Here is a 24594-nt window from a genome sequence, read left to right as displayed (position 1 = left end):
GGTCAGGGGTGGGATCAAGAGGCGCGTTGGTTCCGACCGCTCCGCCCACGCGTTGGCCCCGCCCCAGAAGCTCCGCCCTCTTCCGGCCTCATCCAATCGGCAGCCCGCCGCCGTCGCGGGCCCCCAGCTCTCCGCCGCTCCTCCCACGCTGGAACCTCCCGAAGGACAGCCCAGTGGTCCAATGAGGTCCCGAGAATTCCATAGCGGGAGGCCAGAAGACCAATCCGAAAGCGACGCTGGCAGGAAAGGCGGGCCGGGTGACGGGCAGGGGAGGCGGTGCCCGAGTGGTTGCTAGCCGCGGCCCCTCGCCCGCCCTCACGGCGCTTCATTGTCACCCGCCCGGGGGCACCGCTGGGGACCGCGGGGCTCCAGGTCGCCCGCCCGGCCGAGTCCGCGGGCCCCGCGCCCCAGGCCCAGCTCGCGCAGGTGAGGGGTGTCCGCGCAGGTGAGTCTCGCCCTGCAGGTGAGACGGGGCTGGTGCCCCCGGGCGGCCCTCTCCCGCCCTCCCCAGAGGGCGACGTGGAGTACGGCCGGGGTCTCAGGACCCCGCCTGATGCCCAGGGGAACCGGGGAGACCCGAGCGGCCCGGGGAGAAGCGGAGGGCGCCGCACTGCGCCAGGGCCCTACCCCTGCGCGTCCCCGCGTCCCCCCCCCACGCGGGGCCAGGCGGGACGCTGGACCTGACCCCTCAGGCCCCGCGAGGAACACCTTTCCACCCGGGGTGCGGTTGGCCTCCCAGGCCTCCCTTCATCCTGCCGGAGGTTTCCATGGAGAGGCTGTGTTTACCCCGGGAGCCTCGCTGGCTGCACGTGTGGCTGGGACAGCAGGGTCCGCTCTGTCCAGCTGGGCGTGGCCAGTGCCGAGGAGGGGGGGGGTGTTAAATTTCACCGGCAAGCAGGGAACGCAGAGCTGAGGCCACTGACCAGGCCAGTGGCAGGTCTGCTCCCAGACTGGGGCTGGCCAACTGTGGGGTAGCACCCAGGCAGCACTGACCCACGATAGCTCTGTGCCCTTGGCACACCGGATGCAGTGACAGGGACTGTGATCACATGTAACATCTGGGTCCTCGTTCCCTCAGCACTCACCACTTGAGCCCTTTCTGTGTGTCAGGTACTGTGGCTACAAGGTTCCTGTCCTCTCAAGGGAGTCACCCAATTCAGAAAACAATCTTGTGTGGTGTTTGAAGAGGAAGCAGGATATGGGAAAGAAGAGGGTTGGGGTGGTAGACAAGGTCAGGTAGGCAGAAGGGCCAGCAGGTGCAGAGATGCTGGGATGGGCCAGCTGAGCATGAGAGTGGGCGGGGGTGGGGGTGGGGGTGTGTGTCAGGGAGCAGGGTCAGATCTGGGGTGTTTGATTCTCTGTGCCTGGAAAACTGTTCCCACCAGCTGGGAGTGTTCTGAAACTCAGGTGCCCAGTGAGGACAGCAGGGGGCCGGCAGGTGGAGGGGCTGTTACGGTTGTCCAAGACAAGGAGTCTCTGACCCAACCAGGGTTGAGATGTGGAGGGAGCCAAGAGGCCAGAGGTGGGTGGTTCCCAGGCAAGAGGGTGGATGGGAAAGAGAAGCTGGGGCTGAGCCCTGGGGGCTTCCAACTCAGAGGAGACTAAGAGCAGCCTACATGAAAAGGGGTGGCAGGGTGCCCCGAAAGCACAAGAGCAGCTGCCTCATCCAAGAGTTCAGGAAGTGCCCAGGGGCTCTGAGGGGGTCTTGGCTAGAACTTGGGGACCCTGAGCTTATTGTCCTAGGACTTTCAAGACCAAATCCTGCTGGAGTAACTTGGGTTGTTGAGTGCACACCCTATGCTAGCCTCAGGTCACACCTTGTGGTGCCCACGCAGAGGCACTTCTAAAATTCCCATTTCACTGAAGAAAGTGGCTCAGACAAGTGGAGTGCCTTGCTCAGGATCATGGTGCTGATAATAAATGGTAGTAAATGGTAGAGCTCTGCCACTTACTGCCAGCACCATGATCTTGAGCAAGGCACTCCACTTGTCTGAGCCACTTTCTTGCAGTAATATGCTGCCCACCTGCCTATCACCCAGAGGCACCTGCTCAGCCCTGTACTGGCATGGGGTTTAGAACAGCCCCCTTGTATTCCTGTTGAGGGGCTCACCTGCCAGTGAGGAGGGTGGCAGGTTCCTGGAGGGTTTGGTGGCAGGTGGACCCAGGTGTTCTGAGCTGGCAAGGCTCTGCTGCACGTGGTGTTTGCAGTTTTTTTGGGTGTCTCACTATATCTCTTGTTTCCCTCTTAAGGTCTGTCATGTCCACCATGAAAGGCTCACGGGCCACTAGTGGTACCCCTGAGGGCAGCCTGGAAGGTGTGGACCTGAGTCTGACTGGCCTCCCTCTGCCCATGTCCCGGCGTCCTAGCAGTGCCTCTATAGCCAAGCCCGTCACCCGCTCCATCTCTGTGGCCACAGGTGGCACAATGAGGAGGAGGGCTCTGGTGAGTGCAGCGTGGGGCCCTGGGTCCTGTTGTCATGGGTGGCATCTGGCCCCAGGCAGTTCTGTGCAGTTCTTGGCCATTTCCAAGCAGGCATGGTCCAGGCCGTGCACACCTGGGAGCTGACCCACAGGAGGACTCAGTGGCCAACTGGCCTGAGGCAGAGCCCACATCCTAGCACCAGGCCCTGTCCCTCCTGCTCTGCTGCCCTTGGATTTGCTTGGAATCTTAATCAACAAGGTTGACCTGTGGGGAGGGTGCCACGCTCCTGTGACCCCGGAGAACCCTGGATGGGCTCCAGTGTGCTGGGCAGGGGTGCTCCTCCTGCACCTGTGCTGGGGCAGGGAATGAGGCTGTCACCCACACATCAGGGTGGCTGAGGGGCTAGGATTTGGTCTCAGGGCAGTGCCCCACAGAGGGGCCTGGGAGCTTGGCTTAGATGCCCAGACCATCTGGGGCTCAGACAGTCTAGTCCTGGTGGGGATCCTGGCAGGGTAGAGAGTAGCCTCATGGGTTGGGGTGGTGGTTCCCCTGTGGATAAAAGCCTTGCTCCAGCTGGGCGGGTGGCCACGTCTGTAATCCCAGTGGCTCAGGAGGCTGAGGCAGGGGGATCATGAGTTCAGAGCCAGCCCTAGAAACTTAGTGAGGCCCTCAGCAACTCAGTGAGACCCTGTCTCTAAATAAAATATAAAGGCTGGGGATGTAGCTCAGTGGTTAAGTGCCCTTGTGTTCTTCCCGCCCTTCTCCCTAAAAAGGTCACTCCGGCTTTGATGAAAGCCAAGTTCTGAGGTGAGGACAACAGCCTAGTAGAGGACCTTCCATCCAAACAAGTTCCCAAAGCCCAGGACCCTCGTTATGGGGACCTGGGACGTTCTACCAGGGCACTTGTGGTGGCCACAGGTTTAAGATACAGTGTGCTGCTTGAGCGGAGTGATGGCCAACTTGGGTTAGTGTGTCACTGATACCTGCTGCCCTCTGCAGCTCCACCTTGCTCCGGAGTCACTGGACCCTGCCTCCTGTCCAGCTCCCTCCCACTGCCCCAGCAGGCCTAGAAGGGGGCGTGGGGCGGGGCTGATGCGGTGACACACTGTGGCCCAGTGGTGTGGAGTTGCTGGCTTGCTAGTGCCCAGCTGTGGTTGGCTGCACCTGTGGCTGACCTGGGCACCTACCACCCTCTCCCACCTCTCCACTTGAGGGCATTCTGTTCCTGAAGCTGGGTTTAAAGACAAGGCCAGCATGGGTCCTGTCCAGATGTCTTCCCAGCTGCCCCATTGCCTGCCCCCGTGTTGAGGGTGGAGCTCGCGAGTCCTCTCCGTGGCAGAGTGTCCAGCTGTTTCCTACATTTATGATCGTAGCTTGCTCCCTGGTATCCCTGGCAGGGGTCAGATGTGGGTGAAAGCCACCACCCAGCGAGGAGTGGCTCTGGTAGTGCCTGCCCTCTTGGCCACCTTGCTGCCACAGGTGTCTTGGGGTTTGTGGGGAGCACTTGCAGGCCATGGCTCCATGCCTGACATGGGGCTGATGACTCTCTTTCTCCTGTTCTCTGTGGGGCTGGAGTAGCCCCTGGCTGGGGGCCATTTTGCTGACCATCCGCCTGGTATTTCCATATCGCCTTTGTCTCCAAAGACTTCCCTCTCTCCAAGGCCCTCTGTCCCGCGATTGTCCGGGACATGAGCTGTAGTCACTGGTGGTCTTGTGGCTCAGGTGACGTCAGTGCCAGACCACTCTGCAGTTGGAGGGAGGGGCTCCTGGCTTGTGACTTTGTGTACCTTCCGAGCACACCCTTTCCACCTTGGCGCCTTCAGTGAGCACAAGACCCTCCTCCCTTCTTGACATCAGCCTCAGCAAGGAGGTGGGAAACCGCTGCCAGGGAGACCCAGGACAGATGAAGCTGTCCATATCCGTCACCTGGTGCCGCCGTGGTGCCGCCTTGTTTGATTGTTTTAAAATTCTACCTATGGGACTGGGGCTGTAGCTCAGTGGTAGAGTGCTTGCCTAGCATGTGTGAGGCCCCGGGTTCGATGCTAAGCACTTCACAAAGATAAATAAAATAAAGGTATTGTGTCCATCTACAACTAAAAAATACATATTTAAAAAAATTCTGTGTGTGCTATTCTGAATGGTCACATGCACACGATTTAAAATGCAGAGACACCAGAAGGGGGCCCATCAAGCAGCAGACCTGCCTGTCACCTCCCCGGGCAGCATGTCAGGGTGGCTGTGTGGTGCTGTGGGTCTTCCTGCTCCAGTACACAGACACATGTGAGCCCGCGCGCGGGCTGTGTCTTGCAGAACCCCGAGTGGCTGTGCGCAGCCGTTGCTCTCTCTAACAGCAGGGCAGAAGGTCCTCTAGTGGGTGGCTGCAGGTCGGCTGGCAGCAAACAGTGCCACCGCGAGTGTCTTCGGGCCTGTGTTTGCCAATACATACATGATCTTGTAGAATAAATCTTAAAGGTGGAACCACTGGGTCAGAGCACGTGGTATTGGTATTGCCAAGTGCTTCCGGCTGGGTGTGGCTCAGTGGGGGCCCTGGGTGCTGCCAAAAGAAGCTCATTGTCCTCATTTACACTCACCTCACCGCAAGGAGAGTGCCACTGATGGATGGTGACACACAACATGCCCACAGCTGTTGGTCTTCACTAATTTGGTATGCACAGAAAGAGAACTGATGATGCTGTTTTTTAGCAATTGTAGGGAAGTTTAAGGTCTATATTTGTAGCTTTGCTTCATTTAGATATGCACATTAGGAAAAAAATGTAAATTACATACTATGAAAGTGTACTTTTAATGGAACGTGGTTTTAACGGGACATGGATATGTAAGTTTAGTGTTTTATTACATTGTTAGAAAATTGTATTAGAAAGATGCAGCCAGGTGCCGTGGTGGCGCCTGTAATCCCAGCAGCTCAGGAGGTTGAGGCAGGAGGATCAAGAGTTCAAGACCAGCCTCAGCAATTTAGTGAGGCCCTAACCAATTCAATGAGACCCTGTCTCTAAATAAAACACAAGAAGGGGCTGGGGATCTGGCTCAGTGGTTGAATGCCCCTGAGTTCAATTCTCGGTATTAAAAAAAAATACAATGTTATTTTTGTTTATTTTGCAATCAGTATGCCATCTTTTTCCACATGGCTTTGAATCTTGTTCAATCCAACAAGTTTCAAAGAATAATTTATTACATGCCTTAATAAAACATAAATATTTTCAAATTCAAATAGATGTTTGGCAATGAGAGAAGTTTACCTGAGAATTCACACGTTAGAAATAATGAGATGCCACAAGAACTCAATCACGTGTGTGGAGTGGGTGGCAGGGCCAGCCTTTACTTCTGCTGAAGGGCTTCCGGGGAGCTAGGCTAGCAGGCCGCTGCATGTACCTGGATCCTGACGTAGCTGCCCTTCACTCTGCTTGAAGGAGCTTGGGGGTCACGGTCTGCGTGATTGACTGATTCTAGAATCAGGGCAGCAGAGGGGAAGGGCTGGGTTGGTCCACTACAGGCCGAGGGCCAGGTTCTGTGCTGGACACAGCCTCTCACGGCGCACTTTGCCCCTTGTTTCTTCCCCCGAGCTGCCGGCGTGGCAGTCCACACCTGTGTCTGCGGCGTCAGAGGCATTGATTTCCCTGTGTGAAATCGGGTGAGCCTGAGCTGCAAGCTGCATCCTTACAGCTTCAGATGGAAACCAAGACTATCCACACGAGCTTGTGGGTCGTGTTCTTGCGGCACTAGTGTGGGATGTTGGCCCAGGCCATGATCTTGTCAATGGCTGAAGCCCACAGTTGTCACATGCCCAATTTTTTCCTGACATCTTTTTTTGGGGGGCGGGGTACAGGGGATTGAACTCAGGGGTACTTGCCCAGGGAGCCACATCCCAGCCCTATTTTGTATTTTATTTAGAGACAGAGTCTCACTGAGTTGCTTAGTGCCTCGCTGTTGCTGAGGCTGGCTTTGAACTTGCGGTCCTCCTGTCTCAGCCTCTTGAGCCGCTGGGATGACAGTGTCTGGCCTGACGTCTTTATTTTGCCCCAGGATCCCACATGGCATTGGGCCCCCTCGGTCCCCTACGGCCGAGGCTCAGCCCCTCCTCCGTGACTTGAGGTGGTCTGCGGGACGTTCTCATGGGTAGGCAGGTTTGGAGGACCACAGAGCTGACGGCCCTTTCACGGCATGAGTTTCCCTTTCTTACTTGCTCTCTGGAGGGCTCTTACCCATGTGGCCCACGCTTGGGGACCCGTGGGCCCTGCTCCAGCCAGAATGTCTCCACAGGTTCTTTGGGGTTTGGGACCAGGGCTTCTCGCTGTGCCTCACGGTGAGAAGGCTCCGCAGCGCGTGCTGCTCTTGTACCCCTGCTTGCTGATCTGCCGGCTGCAGCCTTGGCCCCGGGAGTCTTGCGCTCACCTTTTGGTTTTGAGCACTTGCTTTCTTCCTTTCTGGCCCAACAAACTGCTCTGGCCTCATCTTGTGTGTTCTGCTTTGCCCGGCTCCATGCAGAGGTGCGGTGGCACACACTGGCCCACCTCAGCCTCCAGCCCCTCCAGGTGGAGTGGCTATGTGGCCCACGCCCCCGTCCCACCTCCCCTTCTGGGTGTCGTTGAAATCCCCTCTGTAAACCGCACTGTTGGACATGGGGCTGGCCCAGGGTCCCAGGTGAACTGGCATTTTGATCAGGTAGGAAATTCTGGGGACTTCGAGGTCACCCCTGAGACGCTGAGGGCAGAGTCTGGGGCTTGCTCTGGTGAGGCGCAGGCCTCCGTGGCCCCTCTCCCTGAGCAGGTGCGGCCCACCTCAGCCAGCCCCCCTGAGGAGGCGGGGGTGCCCTCTGCCCATGTCTGGTAGGCACAGGCCAGGGCCAGGCAACATTCCTGGGTCTGCCCAGAAGAGCAGTGGCCTCTCTGGGTCCATTGCCCCAGGTTCAGCGTCGCTCAGCTCCCTTCGCAGGGCCCTGGGTGCTGGGTGCATGCTTGGTGCCCTTGCCACAGCCCTGTCCTCGGGAGCCTTTCCCAGTGCCTGGCCTGGGCCCCTAGTGTGGTCCAGCTGGGACCGCCACAGGAGTAGCCCTGGGCACATCCACTGACCTGCCAGACTTGGCAGCTGCCTCCAGAACCGACCCTGACAGCCCTGAGGGTCGCCGCCCACAGCCTGGGGGGAGTGTGCGTCCCCTGCAGGGAAGGTAGTCAGAGCCCTGCGTCTCTGCCTCTGCCGCTCCTGCTGCTTCAGAAAGAGACTGAGAGCCAGGGGAGACGCCAGGGAGACGGGTGACGGGAGACGCCTGTGACGGGTCCCTTGGTTTTGTTTTTTTCTTCTGTGTGTGTGGGGGGGTGTTTTTAGCTTAAGGATTCGGATTTTAAAACCTGAAATTCTGTGTCTGTTTTCCGGTCTGGGGGCTCACTGTTGGGGTGGACCCCCGTTGGTGACCCCGCTGTTTCTCATTCAGGACTTTCCCCCAGAGTGCTTGATTTGGAAGATCTTAAGCCTGTGGGAAGCTGGAAGGCAGCCCCGGGCCCAGCCTTGTTCCACTGAGCCCTTCCCCACCTGCCTCTCCCAGGGAGCAAGGCCCAGCAATGGCCCAGAGGCCACCCACGGTGCCTCCCTCAGCCTGGCCTCAGGGCTTCACATGCCCTCGTGGCCTGCGGCACTCTCCTCCCCAACAGCCTCCTGCCAGGGGACTCTGCAGACTGCCCTCTGACCCAGACTCCCCGAGGGCTCGCTGCCCACCGTTGCCCCATCTCCTCTCTCACCCCATGGCAACCCAGAGCCGCCTGGCTGTGCTCCCAACAGGAGACGGCTCACAGCCAGCCTGCTGCCCGGCCACGACCCTCCCCACCTGTGCAGGAAGTCCAGGCTCTAGGAGGTCGGCCCTGCCCAGCCCCCACACTGCCCCGTCCTGCCTACCTGCTCCTGGGCCACTTGTGTCCCAGTCCATCCCTAAACCCAGCGTGCCTTTCCTCTGTCCCTCCAGGGCTTGCCTGTGCTGAGCAGGCTGACAAGGGTCGGAGACTTCGGCCATTGAGTGGCTTTCTCTCCCTCTTCGCAGGAGGCCACAGGGCCTGGGGGTTCCCGGGCCATCAACAACCTTCGAAGATCTAACAGCACCACACAGGTCAACCAGCCGTGGACCAGCTGCCCCAGGTAACCCCGGCCCATCGGGGGTCTCATCACCCCAGCTTCTCCCAGAGCCCTCTGGTAGCCCAGCCCCCAGGTAGCCCCTGTCCTCTCCTGCCTCAGCCCTTTGTCAGCTCCATCTGTGCCCCTTTAAGGCCTGGGGCCTGGGGCGAGCTCCATGCATGTCCACCTCTAGCCAGGGGCTCGGTGGGGAGGCCACCAACAGGCAGACAGTCTTGTCTCATTGCAGGGACCCTGCCGGCGGGGTCCTCCAGGCACATCTCCACCTGCGTCCTCTGCTTCTGTGGCTGGGCTTGGTGGCAGGTGGTGGGACCCTCACAGGCCTGCACCCCACAAGTCTTTGTCCCAGCCTCTTCCACCTTCCCCTGGGGTCAGGCCTGGGTGCAGAGGCACCGGCACCTGGCACTTCCCCATCCTCCTGAGAGCCTGTGCCGTCTCCACCAGTTAAACAGCTGCTGCCCTGCTGGCTCCACTCCAGTGGGAGGGGATGCCCAGGGCCAGCAGGGGACCCAGCCTGCAGCCCGCAGACCCTCAGGACCAGGGACTAGGCCGACACCTCCTCCCACGCGTCTTGTCTGCAAGAGGGCAGATGCCAGCTAGGGCTGCGGATGTGTAGATGATAAGTTCTGGGCCAGCCCAGGGGTCACCTCCCCTGAGGAACAGGACAGTGCTGCCCCGCCCAGGGTCGGTGGCCCCAGGGGTTGGCATTGTGTGTCCACCAGAGGCAACTTCAGAGCCCAGGACTGTGGCGCAGAGCAGCTGGGATACTGGCTGCACTTTTTATTTCTTCTTCTTTTCTTTTTATTTGTTTTTCTGGTGCTGGGGATTGAACCCAGGGCCTCCTGCATGCTGGACAAGTGCTCTGTCACTGAGCCACACCCAGCCCACCAGTGATCCTTAGTACACTTGAGTTGTACCGCCATCGCCCCGGTCATGTTTTCTCCCTAGAGAAAGCCCCGTGGCCCTTGATGGTCACTTCCCTCCCACCCGCTGGCCACCAACCTGCGTGCTGTGGGTTCGCCTGCTCTGGACATTTCCTGCAGCTGGAGTCCCAGTGTGTGGCCTTTGGTGTCGGGCTTTTTCCTGGAGCTCAGTGTGTTCGAGGGCCATCTGTGCCATGGCGATGGCCCGTGGATGACCAGTGCTGCCTACCTCATAGTGGGTTGATTTATCACTGGCCAGGCACAGTGGCATGTGCCTGTGATCCCAGCAACTCAGGAGGTTGAGGCAGGAGGACTCAAGTTCAAGTCAGCCTGGGCAACTTAGCAAGGCCCTAAGCAACTTAGGAAGACCCCAATTCAAAAGCAAAGAGTGCTGGGGATGAAACTCAGTGGTTAGCGTCCCTGGGTTCAATCCCTGGTACAATAATAACAACAACAACAATAATAATACAGTACTGTGTGGACAGACCACGTTTCCATCAGGGCAGCTCTGTTGGGGCAGCTGTGGCTCTTGTCCCTGGTAGGTTTGGACCTTGGGGCAGGTATGTCCTAGGCCACATGGGGGCCCTGTGGACCCCTCTGAGCTGCAGGCCTGTGTGGCTTCCTGACCACAGGAGGAGAGTGGTAGCAGTGGCTGGTCACCTATCGAAGACCCTTGGTCCTCAGAAATCTAAGCTCAGTGTGGCTAATGGACGGGTTCTTGGGCCTCTTCCCCAGGCCCCAGCCCGAGCCCGCTGGTCAGGGCCAAGGAGCTCTCACTGGCAGCACGGCCCCCTCTGTCCTCTTGTGAGATGTGGCCCTGTCTTCCTGGGGCTGGCCACCTGGCTGGCTGACCTTGTCCTCATGTGCCATCCTCTTGTGACCCAGGCCTACGGAGCCCACTGACTTCCTGGCACTGTTCGAGGGAGATCCTGGTGGGAGAGGGAGGCTGGCCAGCCTGCCCAAGCCATGCAGTGGGAAGGGAGCCACCTGGAACGTCCTGGTGAGGCGGGCCGGGGCGGCGTGGGTCTTGGTCCTGCCACAGGACTGCCATCTGCTCCTTGTGTCCTTTTGCCTTTGTCTTGGTCAGCAGGCTGTGATCCTTACACCCTGGGCACTTGGGCACCTCCATTTGTGGGTGTGGCAGTGTTGGGAGGGCAAGGGCCCTGGGGTAGGGCCTCGAGGGTGTCCTGTGTGCCCCTAGGACGATCAGCCCAGGGGCTTTGGCTCGCCGTCCAGTGCCCAGAGTCCCAGCACCCTCAACTCCCCAGGGGGCCCACGGAGGAGGGAGTGTGCCCTGGCACCCAGCTTCACAGCCAATAACAGGTACCACCTCTGCAGTGTTGGTGGCGGGATCTGGCTCCTTTGGAATGAATGGCTTTCTTGCTCAAGGGCAAAGGCTGCAAGGTGGGGTCGGGGGCGCTGTTGACCACTGCTTAAACAGGGGCTTGTGCTTGTCCCGCAGGCTGTAGCCGCCATGTCCCGCGGGGAGCTCCTGCCCCTCCAGGGTTCCCTGGAGGTTGGACTTGGAGGCTCCGGGTGTGTCTCTGGTGGTGGGGACCATATGGCCTTCAGGCCCAAAGTGGCCTGCCTTGTCAGGGATGCAGTGTTCACTCTAAGGTCACACTCTGGGGACCTGAAGGACCAGAGCACGTCCGCAGGCCACGGTCAGGGTGGTAGGAGGGTGCGGAGAAGCCCCGAGGGAGCAGCAGGCCAGCCCCAGCCTCGGCCTCCTGGGGCCTGGGGACACAGCTGTCCCCCCGAGAGACAGGAAGGGCTTCTCCACTAGGTGCAGGACGTGGGGCCCTGGAGACTCCTGACGGTGCCACAGCAAGCCCTGGCAGCCCCTCGACACCCGTACCCCTGCTGGCGGTCCCAGCCACCTGCCCCCACACCCATGCACCCTCCCTCTCTGGCAGGAGCAGCAAGGGAGCCGTGGGCAACTGCGTCACCAGCATGGTGCACAACCACTACGCCCCCGTGGAGCGGGCGCCCCCACTCAAGAGCTCCAACCAGACAGCCCCCGCTCTCAAGTAAGGCTGCACCTGCCCGGGAGGCACCAGGCCCGGGGTCTGCTCAGCAGGGCACTGCGGAGCACGAGCAGCAGGTCCCTCACCCTCAGTGCTGTCACCCAGTCCCATCCAGGGCCAGGCCCACTTCCCAGGGACTCACACCGGGTGGGGGCCCTCCTGAGGAAGCTGCTGGCCTTGTCCAGAACTGAAAGGGTGTCACCGTGGGGTGACTGAAAGAAGCAGAGGAGCCCCCTGCGCTGCTTTGCTGAGTTGGTGGCTCTCCAGCTTTCCTGAGCCACCTAGCTATGGACTCCTGCTGCTTCTAAGAGCTTCTTACTTTTGTAAATGTAAAGAATATCTGGCCCAATGGTACATGCCTGTAATCCCAGATGCCTATAATCTCAGTTAATTTGGAGGCTGAGGCAAGAGGATCACAGGTTTGAAGCCAGCCTGGGCAATTTATGGAGGCCCTAAGCAATTTAGTAAGACCTTGTCTGTATAATAAAAAACAGAAGACTGGGGCTGGGGTTGTGGCTCAGAGGTGGAGCGCTTGCCTAGCACGTGTGAGGCACTGGGTTCAATCCTGGGCACCACATAAAAATAAATAAATAACATAAAGTTGTGTCCAACTACAACTAAAAAAAATACTTAAAAAAAAAAAACAGAAGCCTGGATGTGGCCCGGTGATACAGTACCCCTGCGTTCAGTCCCAATACCACTTAAAAAATGAATGTGACGCCCATTTACTCGGGCGCGGGCTGATGGGTCTGTCCTAGTACAGGTGTCCCCAGGGACTGGCCAAGTAGAGGAGGAGGGCAAGCTTCTTGCCGTGCCCAGACCTCCTGCTGGCTCAGAGCCCAGGGCGGCTGGGGCTCCACTGGCGCCTGGGCAGAGCGCTCCTGGGGCAGTGAGACGGGGTTTCTCTTCCGATTAGCAACATCATCAAGGCAGCCACCAACGAGGGCAGTGAGGGTAGCAGCTTCCGGAAGCCCCACAAGAACTTCAGCACTGACCGTGCGGCCCGGGGCACCGCTGGGGGGACCACCACCAACCTACTCAGGCGGACGGAGGTGACAGAGGAGGAAGCTGAGAGGTGAGGCTTTGGGGGGAGCAGGGGCAAGGGCCTGGGGGGCTTTAGGGAGCAGGGGCAAGGGCCTGGGGGATTGTGGGGAGCAGGGGCAAGGGCCTGGGGGTTGTGGGGAGCAGGGGCAAGGGCCTGGGGGTTGTGGGGAGCAGAGGTAAGGGCCTAGGGGCTTTAGGGAGCAGAGGTAAGGGCCTGGGGGCTTTAGGGAGCAGAGGTAAGGGCCTAGGGGCTTTAGGGAGCAGAGGTAAGGGCCTGGGGGTTGTGGGGAGCAGGGGCAAGGGCCTGGGGGTTGTGGGAGCAGGGGCAAGGGCCTGGGGTCTGAGGACTCCAGTGGGAATCTTATTCAGTAGTTATTTAAATGGCAAGTGACAGACACATGTGGTGTGGCTCATCTGCATAAAATGCCAAGAAGAGGCAGATCCTTAGCTGCATGAAGGGAGCAATGGCTGCCAGGATTGGGCAGAAGCTGGCGACACAGGGTGGCCGTTGCTCTTTGAGGCAGTGGGGGCATTCTAGAACAGGATTATGTTGATGGGGATTGTGCTGGTAGTTGCAGACTCTGTAAATTTGCTTAAAATCATGAAATTGTGTGCTGAAAATGGGCAGGTTTTAATAATGTGACAGTTAGTCTCAGTAAAGTTGTTTATTAAAAGAACTTTATGGCTGGGTGAGGTGGTGCACACCTGTAATCCTAGCAGCTCAGGAGGCTGAGGCAGGAGGATCACAAGTTTAAGGCCAGCCTCAGCAATTTAGCAAGGCTATAAGCAACTTAGCGAGACCCTGTCTCAAAAATAAAAAGGGTTGGGGATGTGGCTTGGTGGTTAAACACCCCTCGGTTTAATCCTCAATACAAAAAAAAAAAATGAAAAAAAAAGAAAAAGAAAAGGGAAAGAAGAAACAAGACTGAGAAGAGCAAGACACCCTGTGGGGCTGTGCACTTGAAGCCGCCCTTGGGGGCTGCGGGTGGGAGTGGTGGAGCCTCTGCCTCAGGACAGTGGCCCTGGCCTCCCCGCTTAGCAGCTAGACAGCCTCTGCAGACACCTCCGCCTGGCCTCGGCCTCCACCCAGCCCGCCTGCCCTGCTGCAGCTGCTCAAAGCCTCTGAGGTGCCTTGGTGGGCGGGACTCACGAGTCCGGGCCCTGGTGGCAGGCCAGTTCCGCCCTGCGCTCTCTGCTAGTGTCTTTGCTGAGAGGATCTGCGCTTGGTCCTAAGGGTCAGGGTCAGCCTTTTCACTTGGTCAGCTGTATTGAGTGTGATCTCGAGTGGTAAAAGGCTTCCATGGACAGATGCACACGTGGTGTCTGTGGATACAGTGCACCACCACCAGATGGCTCCAGCACCACGGTCCCTGGAGTCCTGTCTGTCCACCCTCAGGCCCCTGCCCAGCAGTCCGGCTGTTGTGGCAAGCCCTAGACAGAGCCCCTCCTCTGTGCCCGGCACTAGCGCAGGTGGTTGCTTCTTGCTGCTGAGCAGCATCCTGTCACCTGTCACCTGTGCTTGCTCTGAAGACAGTGAAGCATGTTTGGATTGCTTCCAGTTGGTGCCTTTCGTGCACAGACTACCCAGGTCTGTGGACAGACGGCACCTGCTCTCCTGGTGACCTGGGATGTCGCATTTGGGTGTTGGGGAGATGAGCCAGGAGGGCTGGTCCTACCAGGTTTCAGTCGGTGGCAAGGGCTGTGTGCAGCCACCAGCTTGCTCTGCCTGGCTGGGCCTCCAGTCTGCAGGTTCTTGCAGGGCCTTGGGGGCACTGGACCCCCTCTCAGCCCTGAAGCCTGCTCTCTGGGCAGGTTTATCCACCAGGTGAACCAGGCTGCCGTCACCATCCAGCGCTGGTACCGCCACCAGGTACAGCGCCGCAAAGCAGGAGTTACAGACCTGGAGCACTTGCAGTCGGCCACACAGGAGGTCAGTGTGGGCACAGCCACCCCAGGCTCCCCCTGGGCGGGTGCAGAAGCCCAAGGTCTGAACTGTGCATAGGCAGTTTCTGGGACCAGTAGAACGGAGACCTGGAACCACACAGGTCACACCTCTGTGGCCCACATTGTCCCCATGAGGACCATGGTCAGGCCTGAGTGTCCTGCTAGTCCCAGGAGGCCTCTGCATGGGCACCTGACCCCGAGGCACAGTGTTGACTCCCCTGCTGAGCACTCTCGGGGTTGGGGGCTCGCCCTTCATGGGGCAGAGGGGGGGTTCAGGGTCATGGGGGCTTGCCTCACCCTCCCCAGCTCTTCTGGCAGGGGCAGCAGCAGCAGCTGGGCAGTGGCAACCTCCTGGACCTGCACCGGCAGAAGGAGGCGGCCAGGAAGAAGGCCCGAGAAGAGAAGGCTCGCCAGGCCAGGCAGGCGGCCATTCAGGTGCCCTTCAGCCCCCGGAGGCCAGGAAGAGCCCAGCCCCAGCTCCAGCACTGCTGCCTGGGTCCTCAGGCCGTGGACATGGAGCCCCAGGGCAGCTGGGCTATGGGAGGCAAGGGGCTGGCCTCGGGGCTGTTCACAGATGCTTCCCCTGGCAGGAGCTGCGGCAGAAACGAGCCCAGCAGTCGGGCAAGGCTGAGCACGGGCTGCCCAAGGGGAGCCCAGAAACCAGAGCACCGGGGCAGCCTCGGCCCTCCCAGGAGCCGCCCCTGACACCAGGCAGTGACGCCCGCCAGCCCCTCAAGGCCAACAACACTGGTGAGTGACCTGAAGGCCTAGGATAGGAAGGAGGTGCAGCCTTTGCCGTCATGCCCTGGCCCTCATACTGTGGCCAGGTGGGCAGCTTCTACCCGCAGCCTGGGCCATGGTCACACCCACACCACCTCTGCTCCTGACCAGCTCACCTGTTTGGTTGGACTTGAGGTGCTCAGTCCTTGACAGCTGGTTACGCCAGCTCCCCAACCTCAGTCCCTGGAAGCCAGGGCCCCCCGATGCCTCTGCTCTGGGTCGTGCCTGCCTCCCCCTTACCTGGCTCCTTCCCAGGCTCTTCCAGGTTCAGGAACCTGCTGTGTTCTGTTGGGCAGGCACCACCGTCCACCCCACAGGCCCCAGGAACCCCTGCCTACCTGCCTCTGACTCATCCTCAGAGCACCAGCTGTCTCCGGAGGACAAGCCACAGGTCTGGGCACAGCCCACCCTTCCCTCCCTTCTGGACTTTAGTTTTGAGGGGCGTGTCTATGCCAGGAGTGGCCTGAGCCGACCTTTTCCCCGCCCCTCCTCAGTCGGGTTTCCCTGAAAGGCTTCCCAGGGCTCCTGTTCTGATGCCGAGTGGCAGGCTGGGGGGCCCTGGCTGGGTGGAGTCTCAGAACTGCTCTGGAACCCTGTAAGGTTTTCACACTGGGCCTGGGTAGGGCCTTGTGTCCCTGTCCACAGAAGACGAGCTTGAAGGTCAGAGGTGTCGGGACAGCGAGGCCACCAGGCTGCTCAGTGATGTAGCTGAATGGCCGAGCCTGTCTGTCTGGTCTCCTGGGGGAGGGTTGCCACTGGTGGAGATGCCTTCAACCTGTAGGGTGGGCTTGAGGAGCCACAGGACGTGGGCAGCAGAGGCCCCACCCAGCACCACTGGGGTCCGCGTTGGGCACGAGTACTCTCTTGGGCACCAGAGGCCTTGGTGGCTGCGTCCCCCCTGCCTGTCTACTGTAAGGCATCCTGTCCCAGGACATGGCCAGTGAGGACGTGGAGATGGTGGGCCCCACCAGGAGCAGGGTCAAGTCCAGGGAAACCCTGGACGAGCTGCTGGACACGCTGAGGCTGCTGGAGGAGGATCCCGAACCACTGTCCCATCCCAGGGTCTATCACAAGGACAGATATGCTTGGATGGATGAGGTGACTCAGCCACACGATCCCTCACCCCAGCCCGTGCTGCCACCATCCTCACAGGCCCTGAGGCCAGGGAAAGCAGGGTGCCCCAGCTCCTGGCTGCAGTTGAGACCCTAACCAGCCAGCTGGATCTCACTGACCCACTCTCCCCTCCTGTGCAGGGACCCTGAGGTGGGACACAGGAGAACCTCTGGGTGGGCGACACCCAGCTGCCTCCCGCCGCCCACTCTTACTGCCTCTGCTCCCCCAGCAAAGCACCCAGCCCCGGGGACCCCGAGTGCTCGGGCCACCCCAGCAGCACCCAATGCTGGCCCCACCCCACAGGACAGTGCCAGCTCCCTGACAGCTGACAACCTGGAGAGGTGGGGGAAACTCGGTGCACCCTGCAGCACCCCTGAGGAGGGGGCGCTGCTGTCTGAGGCGAAGCTGCAGGGCGTCAGGAGCTTCCTGGACGAGATGGAGAGGTCGGGCCAGGGCCAGCCCGCGATGCAGCAGGAGGTGGGCACCTGTCAGGCCCCTGCGGCAGCCCAGCCCCCTCTGCTCTGGGGGTCGCACCTGCCTCCCCCTTACCTGAGGCCACCAGGCTGCTCAGCGATGTGGCTGAATGGCCCAGGCGGGGGACTGGCGGGACCGACTGTCCCATGCGGATTCCTCTCTGGGTGAGCCTCTCGAGCCTCCTCCCCACGCCTTGCCCAGGGAGCTGTCCTGGCACCCTGGGCCCTGGTGTCCCCTGGTGAACACCAGTGGCCAGGCTGAGGGGAGTGGTGGCAAACGGCAGGAAGGTCAGAAGTGACTGTGACCCGGGCACTGCCTTCTTCCCAAGGCACTCTGTGCCTCCCGCACGGCCACCAGTGCCCAGCCCTGGGTCTCTGGCTGGACTGGTGCCAGAGTGCTCTTTGGTGGCTGTGTAGGGACCGAGGTCACAGCCTCATTCCCCTGTACCCAGCAATAGGGCCTTCTGGGGGAGCTCTCCCACCACCCCTCAACGCCTGCACCTTGCTGCTCCTTCCCCTGAGGGTGGAGTGGAGGGACATGGAGGTCCCCTGGAACATGGGCAGGCAGGGCACCTGGCACATCCCTGCCGCCTCCTGGTCATCCACCCAGTGAGTAGTGGGTGGTGGCCCACCTGCCTGACACTTGGCCACGTCTGCAGGGGCTGGCACCAGACGTGGGGCGGGGGCACCCAGAGCTGGCATCCGAGGGGCGCGTGTCTGTGATGCGGCTGAAGCTGGAGCTGGAGGAGCAGAAGCAGACTGTGGTGCTGCTGCAGAGGGCGCTGGTGAGGCCCTTAGCATGTCATCCAGGGCTGCCAGCTGGGCCACAGGCCCCCATAGCACCTCGCTGAGAGCCCTGGGCACTGCCTTCTTCCCAAGGCACTCTGTGCCTTCTGCACGGCCACCAGTGCCCAGCCCTGGGTCTCTGGCTGGACTGGTGCCAGAACCTCCTTCCTGCCCACACCCCCCACAGGCACAGCAACGTGACCTCACGGTCCGGCGGGTCAAAGAGACAGAAAAGGAGCTGAGGCGGCAGCTTCGGCAACAGAAAGAGCACTATGAGGCCACCATCCAGCGGCACCTGTCCTTCATTGACCAGGTGATGCCCCCAGGGGACCAGGAAGATGGATGAGGCCAGAGGGTCAGAAGCAGGCTTACAGAGCCAGGGGCTGGCCGCAGGTGGAGCTGGCCTGAGGTCCACATAGCCCACTGTGTCCTGCCCAGTGTGGTGGGCTGCCGGGACAGCGGGCAGAGCATAACCAGGCGTCCCTTGGAGGAGCCAGGCAGTTCCAGAGCTAGCTCACTGCTGGCCCAACAGGGAAGTGTCCTGGACAAAGTTCAAAATTTTCTGTGCCGTGCCTGGGCCATCAGATCCCTGGAGGGCCACCCTGGTCTGTTGGGGCTTCTGGGACAGCCAGAGTACCCCCAGTGAGAGCAGCAGAAGCTTCCGGGTTGCCCCTCAGCCACTATCCCTGGCCAGATCTGGAGAGACCTCTAGGCCTGGGGTTGGAAAGATGGTGGTCGCTACTGGGTGGCTGACATCAGTGTGCCCAAGTCGAGTCGGGCTCTCAGTGCGGCTGGTGTGGTTCCAGGAGGCTTCGTGGACACCCCTTGGCAGCAGCCTGCAGGCCCTCCTGCAGGCAAGGTGCCACCCTCATCCCAGGCTGGTGGGTGTGGTCCCCACTGGGGCTTCTCTGACATCCACCATGTCCTCCAGGTCGAGTACCCAGAGGGGCAGCCGCCCCGTGTCACATGCATACACAGTCCTGTATGGACAGGGTGGCCCTGGGAGACAGGCCTCCTGCTGGGGTGGGACCTTAGTGCAGAGCCTTACCCCCCCCCCCCACAGCTGATCGAAGACAAGAAGGTCCTGAATGAGAAGTGTGAGGCAGTGGTGGCCGAGCTGAAGCAGGGCGACCAGCGGTGTCGAGAGCGCATGGCCCAGATGCAGGAGCAGCACGAGCTGGTGAGCAGCCTGGGGGCCTGGCCCAGCTGCCCCGTGGGCAGCGGACCCCAGAGCGGGGCAGGGTTGGAGGAGGGTCTCCATGGTCGGGGGCCCTGAGGATGTGGTCCAGGCAGGAGGGCTGTTCCTCACACCAAGCTGCGTCTTCCCCGGCTGCTGCCACGTTTCCCCCCAGATCCAGACCTGGTGCCGGCCTGGCCCTTCCCCTGGGCAGTGGCCCTGGACTCAGGAGGCCAAGCCCAGCCTGGGTGCCCAAGCAGCTCAGGCCCAGGACCGCTCCTGGCGTCTTCCTGCTTGGCTGCCAGCCGCCTCAGTGGGCTTCCCATCTGGATGCCAAGTCCCTGAGCCCACCCCAGACCAGAGCCCAGATTCTGAGTGGGGGTGGCACCAGCGTGGCCAGAGGCCCCTGGAGTCCATGGTGACAGCCAGCGTTGAGGACCGCCGGCCACAGGGGAGAGCAGGGCCTCTGCAGTTGGAAGGCTGCTGCCCTGCTCAGGACACAGGTGTGCAGAGGGGACAGATGTCATCTGCCTCTTCTTTCCACTTCCCACGTCCTTGTTTTTAGGAGATCAAGAAACTCAAAGAACTCATGAGTGCAACAGAGAAAGTCCGCAGGGAGAAGTGGATCAATGAGAAAACCAAGAAGATCAAGGAGATCACCGTCAGAGGTGGGCCACGCCAGCACCGATTTGGGTGCTCTTGAAGGGAAGAGTGGCTGCAGTCCCCAACAGGAGGGACTCACACCAGACCTCCCAGAGCAGGCACAGTGTTGGGGCAGCCGCCCTGGGGTGGAAGGGGCAGGCCCACACCAGAGACTAGAGCTCGGGCAGCGCCCACCTCCCCTGGGGTGGGCTTGGAGAAGTCGGGTCAGTGGGCCACCAACAGGAGGCCACACTGTGGGCAGCAGCAGGGAGCGGGGGCTGGGAGGCGGGCTCCAGGGTGCTGTCGGAGGGAGCCCAGGCCCTCAGGTGGCTCGTGGGGCTCTCCTGGCCTGGCTCTTGACCCAGAACCCTGGCTCCAGGGTCCTGGACACCCATGCTAAGAGACCTGATGGTTAGGGCAGGCGGGCACCTGCCCAGGCTGGACAGGCCCTGTAGTCCCCAGGAGCAGGGACCAGGGGCAGCACTGCCCCTTCCCTGCAGCACTTCAGGCACAGCTGCACTCTGAGGTTGGCGCCCTGGAGGGGTGGTGTGGGCGGGGACTCCCTGCAGCTGCTATCCTGCCCCCAGGCCTGGAGCCCGAGATCCAGAAGCTCATCGCCAAACACAAGCAGGAGCTGAGGCGGCTCCGGGGCCTGCACGAGGCCGAGCTGCTGCAGCGGGACGAGCAGGCCGCCCAGCGCTACCTGCGCCAGGCGGAGGACCTGCGGGAGCACCTGGAGCGGGAGAAGGAGGCCCTGGGCCAGCAGGAGCGCGAGCGAGCCCAGCGGCGGTGGGCATTTGCACATCCTGGCTGCCCAGGCCAGGGGCCCGGGTGGGGTGGGGCCAGGCCCAGACCCTCATCCGAAGCAGGGCATTTCCTCTCTAAACCCTGAGGGTATGTCCTGAAGGCCTGGGTCTGGGGGTCTTGGTGCAGCTGCCCAGGAGGGCACAGGGAACTGTGGCCCCAGAATAGCAGTCCTGCCCACCTCAGCACCGGCCAGCAGCTCCTTTGTGCTTGTGGGTGTAGCCCCTGCACCAGCCAGCACGGCCCTCCCGTGAAGCTAGGGTTGTGACTTAGGAGGTGTGCAGACCCCCACAGCTGGCCCAGAACTTTCAGCCCCAGACAGGTGACTCCAAGGCCCCTCTGGTGCCCAGAGCAGCCTCTTGCCCTCGTCTCCTTGGCCCTGTGGGGGTGGAGAGTGTGACCAGGCTGGGTCAGAGGTGTGACCAGGCTGGGTGGGCCCTCAGACCCTAGGGACCTGATGGCTGGGGGACATGCTGGCGATGGCCAGTATATGCAAGCAGCTCCTTTTGTATGGCTGGCCCTTCAAAACACAGCTGGCCAGACCCACAGCCCTGTCTCAGGTCCGGTGAGGACACAGGCCTACGGCAGCCTGCTCCCACCATGGACCCTGCCCCTGGCCCCCCACATAGGGAGCAGAGCTGGCAGGAAGAGGCCCTCCTCGCCTGCGGGGCCAAGCAGGATGGGGTCGGTGAGGACAGACAGGAATAGGAGATAGTAGGTGGCCGAGCCATGAGGCCATTTCACGAGCCACCACAGGGGCCTCAGCTCAGAGTCAATGGTGGACTTGTGGCCTGGCTGTGCTGACCTGGGCAGTGGCTTTGACAGGCATCAAGTGTCACTGGAAGGATGCTCTGAGGACTGATGTGTGTGGCCTGTGGCCGCCCCTGCCTTGCCGCACAAGTGTCCTGGGACCGCGCAGCCTGCCAGTTGAGCCAGCCTCGCCCTCCCGCAGGTTTGAGCAGCACCTGGAGCAGGAACAGCGTGCCCTGGAGCAGCAGCGGCGGCGGCTGTACAGCGAGGTGGCCGAGGAAAGGGAGCGCCTGAGCCAGCAGGCAGCCAGGTGCCGCCAGGGGCTGCTGACCCTCCTCACAGTGACCCCTCACCCACCCATAGACTGCTCACGTGGTGACCCTCAGTGCCCTTTGCCCACTGACCCCTGGCCTGGCTTGCAGGCAGCGGGCAGAGCTGGAGGAGCTGAGACAGCAGCTAGAGGACAGCAGCTCGGCGCTGACCCGAGCCCTGAGGACTGAGTTTGAGAAGGGTCAAGAGGAGCAGGAGCGTCGGCACCAGGTCCCCTCCCCCGTGCCGAGCCTGGCATCCAGTAGGGCAGGGGCCTGGGCTAGGCTCTGGGCGGACAGGGCTGGCTGGTGGCTCTCATGCCCTGTTCCCCTCCAGGTGGAGCTGAAGGCTCTGAAGGACCAGCTGGAGGTGGAGAGGCAGGCATGGACGGCCAGCTGTGCCAAGAAAGAGGTGGGAGGGCAGGGCAGCTCCAGGCCTCCGGGGCTCTTCCAGTGTCGCACAAGGCTCCAGGGGCTCTCCTTCCTCGGCTTGCAAGCTGCTCTCTGCATCCTGTGGCCACAGGAGAGCCAGGAGTTGGCAGCAAGAGGACAAGGCCTGGTCAGGGCATCTTGTCCTCCATGCCCGGCAGCTGCCAGCCCGTGCCCCTCGGTCAACTGCTTGCCCCACCTATGGGGGCCGCCCTCCTTGGCCTCTGGTGTTTCCTTTGGGGAATTTCCAAATAGCTTCCAGGAACTGGCCCCATTTACACTCTCACATCCCCACTTAGCAATATGGCAAGTTCCTTCTTTGTCCCCAGCCTGTCTGGTGGCAGTGTGGTTTCCAGTCACCTTTGGCTGTGGGTCTCCAAGGAGAGGACTCGCGTGTTGGCCGCCTTATCCAAGGGCCTCCAGCACCTGGGGAACTAGGGCAGGGCAAGCCCTCTCTGCCCGACGAATGTGTCCGTGCCCCTGTGATTCAAAGAAGGGAGCCCCGGGAGCCTGCCCTGTGCCCCTCCACCTCCCTTGTCCTGCACCCTCCCAGTGGTTCCCAAGCCAGCTGCCTGGCCCCGCAGGAAGCGTGGCAGCTGAACCGGGAACGTGAGCTCAAGGAGGAAATCCGGAAAGACCGTGACCAGGAGATCGAGCTGGTTATCCACCGGCTGGAGGCTGACATGACCCTGGCCAAGGAGGAGAGTGAGAGGGCCATGGAGAGCCGGTGAGGCCTCCAGCGCGGGAGCCAGCCAGGGGCTGGTGCTGGGCTGCTCTGGCCGCTGGGGTGAGGGGAGGGCAGGAGCTTGTCCCGGCCACTCTGCCAGCTGCACCCTGCCCACCCACCAGCATCAAGCGTGTGCGGGACCAGTATGAGGCTGAGCTCTCGGAGCTGGAGCAGTCCCAGCGGAAGCTTCAGGATCGGTGCTCGGAGCTGAGGGGGCGCCTTGGGGAGGCCGAGGGGGAGGAGGAGCGCCTGCAGGCCCTGTTGCGGCAGAGGGAGAAGGAGCTGGATGACCTGCGGGCAGTGAGTGACCCCCGCCCCTCCCAGGTCCAGAGCCCACCACTGTGGGAGCCCTGTTCACCACCTTCCCTGCCTCCAGGTCAACTCAGAGCTGTCCAGGGAGCGAGGCAGCCTGGTCGAGGTGGTCCGCCAGGAGTTTGCTGACCGGCTGGCGGCCTCTGAGGAGGAGAACCAGCGGGTCAAGGCTGAGCTGGCTGAGCTGCAGGCCCGCCAGCAGCTGGAACTGGATGAGGTGCACCAGAGGTGGGTAGCCAGGTTGCAGGGGCTGGAGGCAGAGGGCAGGGCAGCATGCAGCACCCCCCCAGCACCACGGCAGAGGGCACCACAGATGAGGAGGGTGAGCAAGGTGAAGGCCTCCAGGGTGCAGGCCGCTTGTGGGCAGGGGCTGGCACGTGGTCCAGGTCCGAGTCCAGGAAGCCTGGACCAGTACCCCAGTGGCACTGAGTCCTGGGGCATCTGGTGCCTGGCCTCACCAGGAGCACCTGAGCAGGTTGCCTCAAGCTGGGGCTCAGAGTGTGCTTCTCCAGGGGGCACCCCAGGGCCTGCTGAGGGCTGGAGGCCTGGGTGGGGCAGCTGATGCACAGAGAGGGAAAGCTGCAGGGGCAACAGTGAGCCCCCAGGGACCTCATGGTCCTCCTGCCACCTGCCCACACTTGCCGTGGCCCTGAGGGGTGGGTATGAGAAGTTCACGCCTGTCCTGGCACAGACCCCCGGCCCGGGCTGCTCCAGGCACGCTCTCTGGGTTCCGACCCCCGTGAAGGCAGCTTCTCTGGGCCCAGGCCAGCCTGGGAGCTGTGGCCAGTGGGCTGGGCAGGCTGGCTGCCCCGACAGGCTGGCCGAGGGGGGCTGTGCAGAATCCCACTGTGTGCCTCTGCAGGGTGAAGACAGCCCTCGCCAGGAAGGAGAAGGCCGTGAGCAGCCTCCGGAGACAGCATGAGGTGGGTCCCAGGGTCCCTTTGCCCTTCCTGCCTGAGGTTGGGGCAGCCCACGCCTGACTCTGGTGCCCGTCACAGGCTGCCATGAAGCGGGCTGATCATCTGGAGGAGCTGCTGGAGCAGCACAGGCGGCCGCCCCTGAGTGCCAAGTGATGCCACCTGCAGGCCGGAGGCAGGCCGGAGACAGGAGGGATGCAATAAGGAGTCCCTCTGCCGTGCCGGGCCCTGGGGCGCATGCTGCCAAGGTGCGGCCTGCTGCCCTGCTCGTGAGCCCCGTGCTCAGCACACCCAGTCTGTGGCTGTGTTTTTAACAGTAAAAGAGGTGGTTTTTTTAGAGTCCTGTGTCCCTTGCCTGATGTTTCTCTCCTGGGCTGGGGGACACCCCAGAGTTCAGGCCTGGCTCCAGCCCTCTCCTGCCTCCCCATCTCCCTCCTCTGGGCTGTTCAGACGGACCAGGAAATGGCAGGTGGCTAGCAGCCCTTCTGCTCTCAACGCCCCTGCCGCCCCCATCTGTTCTCTGCCTTGCCCTGTGGCCCTGAGACTCAGCTCCAGTGCCCAACTTGGAGAATGGCCCTCTGTCCCCGCCTGGCCCTTAGGAGGCTCCACGCAGTCTGTGGGTGCCTGAAGCCCCTGGGCTGCTGTTGTGTCCCCATGACTGGAAAGACTCCAGGGGCGCAGGTGGCCCTCCTAGGAGACTGCCCCCTACTGAGGCATGACTGCCGGGAGCCCTCTGGAAACGGGGACTGGACAGGCACCCCGAGGAGGGCGGGCACTGCCAGACCCTCCCTCTGCAGCCTCTGCACTTGGCACTTTAGCTCAGAATCTGCTAGTGCCCTTCACCTTGAGGGTTGTTGGCACAGACAGGTGGAGGCTGCAGC

General features: G+C 61.5%; 1 protein-coding gene across 5 annotated transcripts; it reads left to right on the top strand.

Moving 5' to 3' along the window:
* The first annotated feature begins 293 nt into the window (after positions 1 to 293).
* Cep131 (centrosomal protein 131) lies at positions 294 to 24035 on the top strand. 5 transcript variants are annotated; one of them, XM_077800465.1, is made up of 26 exons: positions 294 to 426; positions 2371 to 2443; positions 8469 to 8563; positions 10366 to 10480; positions 10682 to 10803; positions 11397 to 11510; positions 12424 to 12582; positions 14364 to 14481; positions 14802 to 14930; positions 15086 to 15245; positions 15572 to 15666; positions 16206 to 16373; positions 16692 to 16865; positions 17521 to 17646; positions 17835 to 17960; positions 18711 to 18827; positions 19390 to 19492; positions 20054 to 20255; positions 21223 to 21330; positions 21443 to 21560; positions 21666 to 21740; positions 22342 to 22484; positions 22607 to 22784; positions 22861 to 23024; positions 23659 to 23719; positions 23795 to 24035. In XM_077800465.1, exons 2-26 carry the CDS (start codon positions 2426 to 2428, stop codon positions 23867 to 23869), a joined length of 3063 nt encoding a protein of 1020 aa, XP_077656591.1. In that variant the 5' UTR covers positions 294 to 426; positions 2371 to 2425; the 3' UTR covers positions 23870 to 24035. The 5 variants fall into 5 exon arrangements, with proteins under 5 accessions (XP_077656591.1, XP_077656589.1, XP_026266574.1 ...); XM_077800463.1 differs by having other exon boundaries at positions 2251 to 2443; XM_026410789.1 differs by having other exon boundaries at positions 294 to 445; positions 2251 to 2443; positions 14814 to 14930.
* The last annotated feature ends 559 nt before the right edge of the window (positions 24036 to 24594 follow it).

Source organism: Urocitellus parryii, chromosome 7 (assembly GCF_045843805.1).
Source record: "Urocitellus parryii isolate mUroPar1 chromosome 7, mUroPar1.hap1, whole genome shotgun sequence".
NCBI lineage: Eukaryota > Metazoa > Chordata > Mammalia > Rodentia > Sciuridae > Urocitellus > Urocitellus parryii.
Note: the sequence above shows the minus strand (reverse complement) of the source record. Positions and strands in the feature narration are given on the sequence as shown.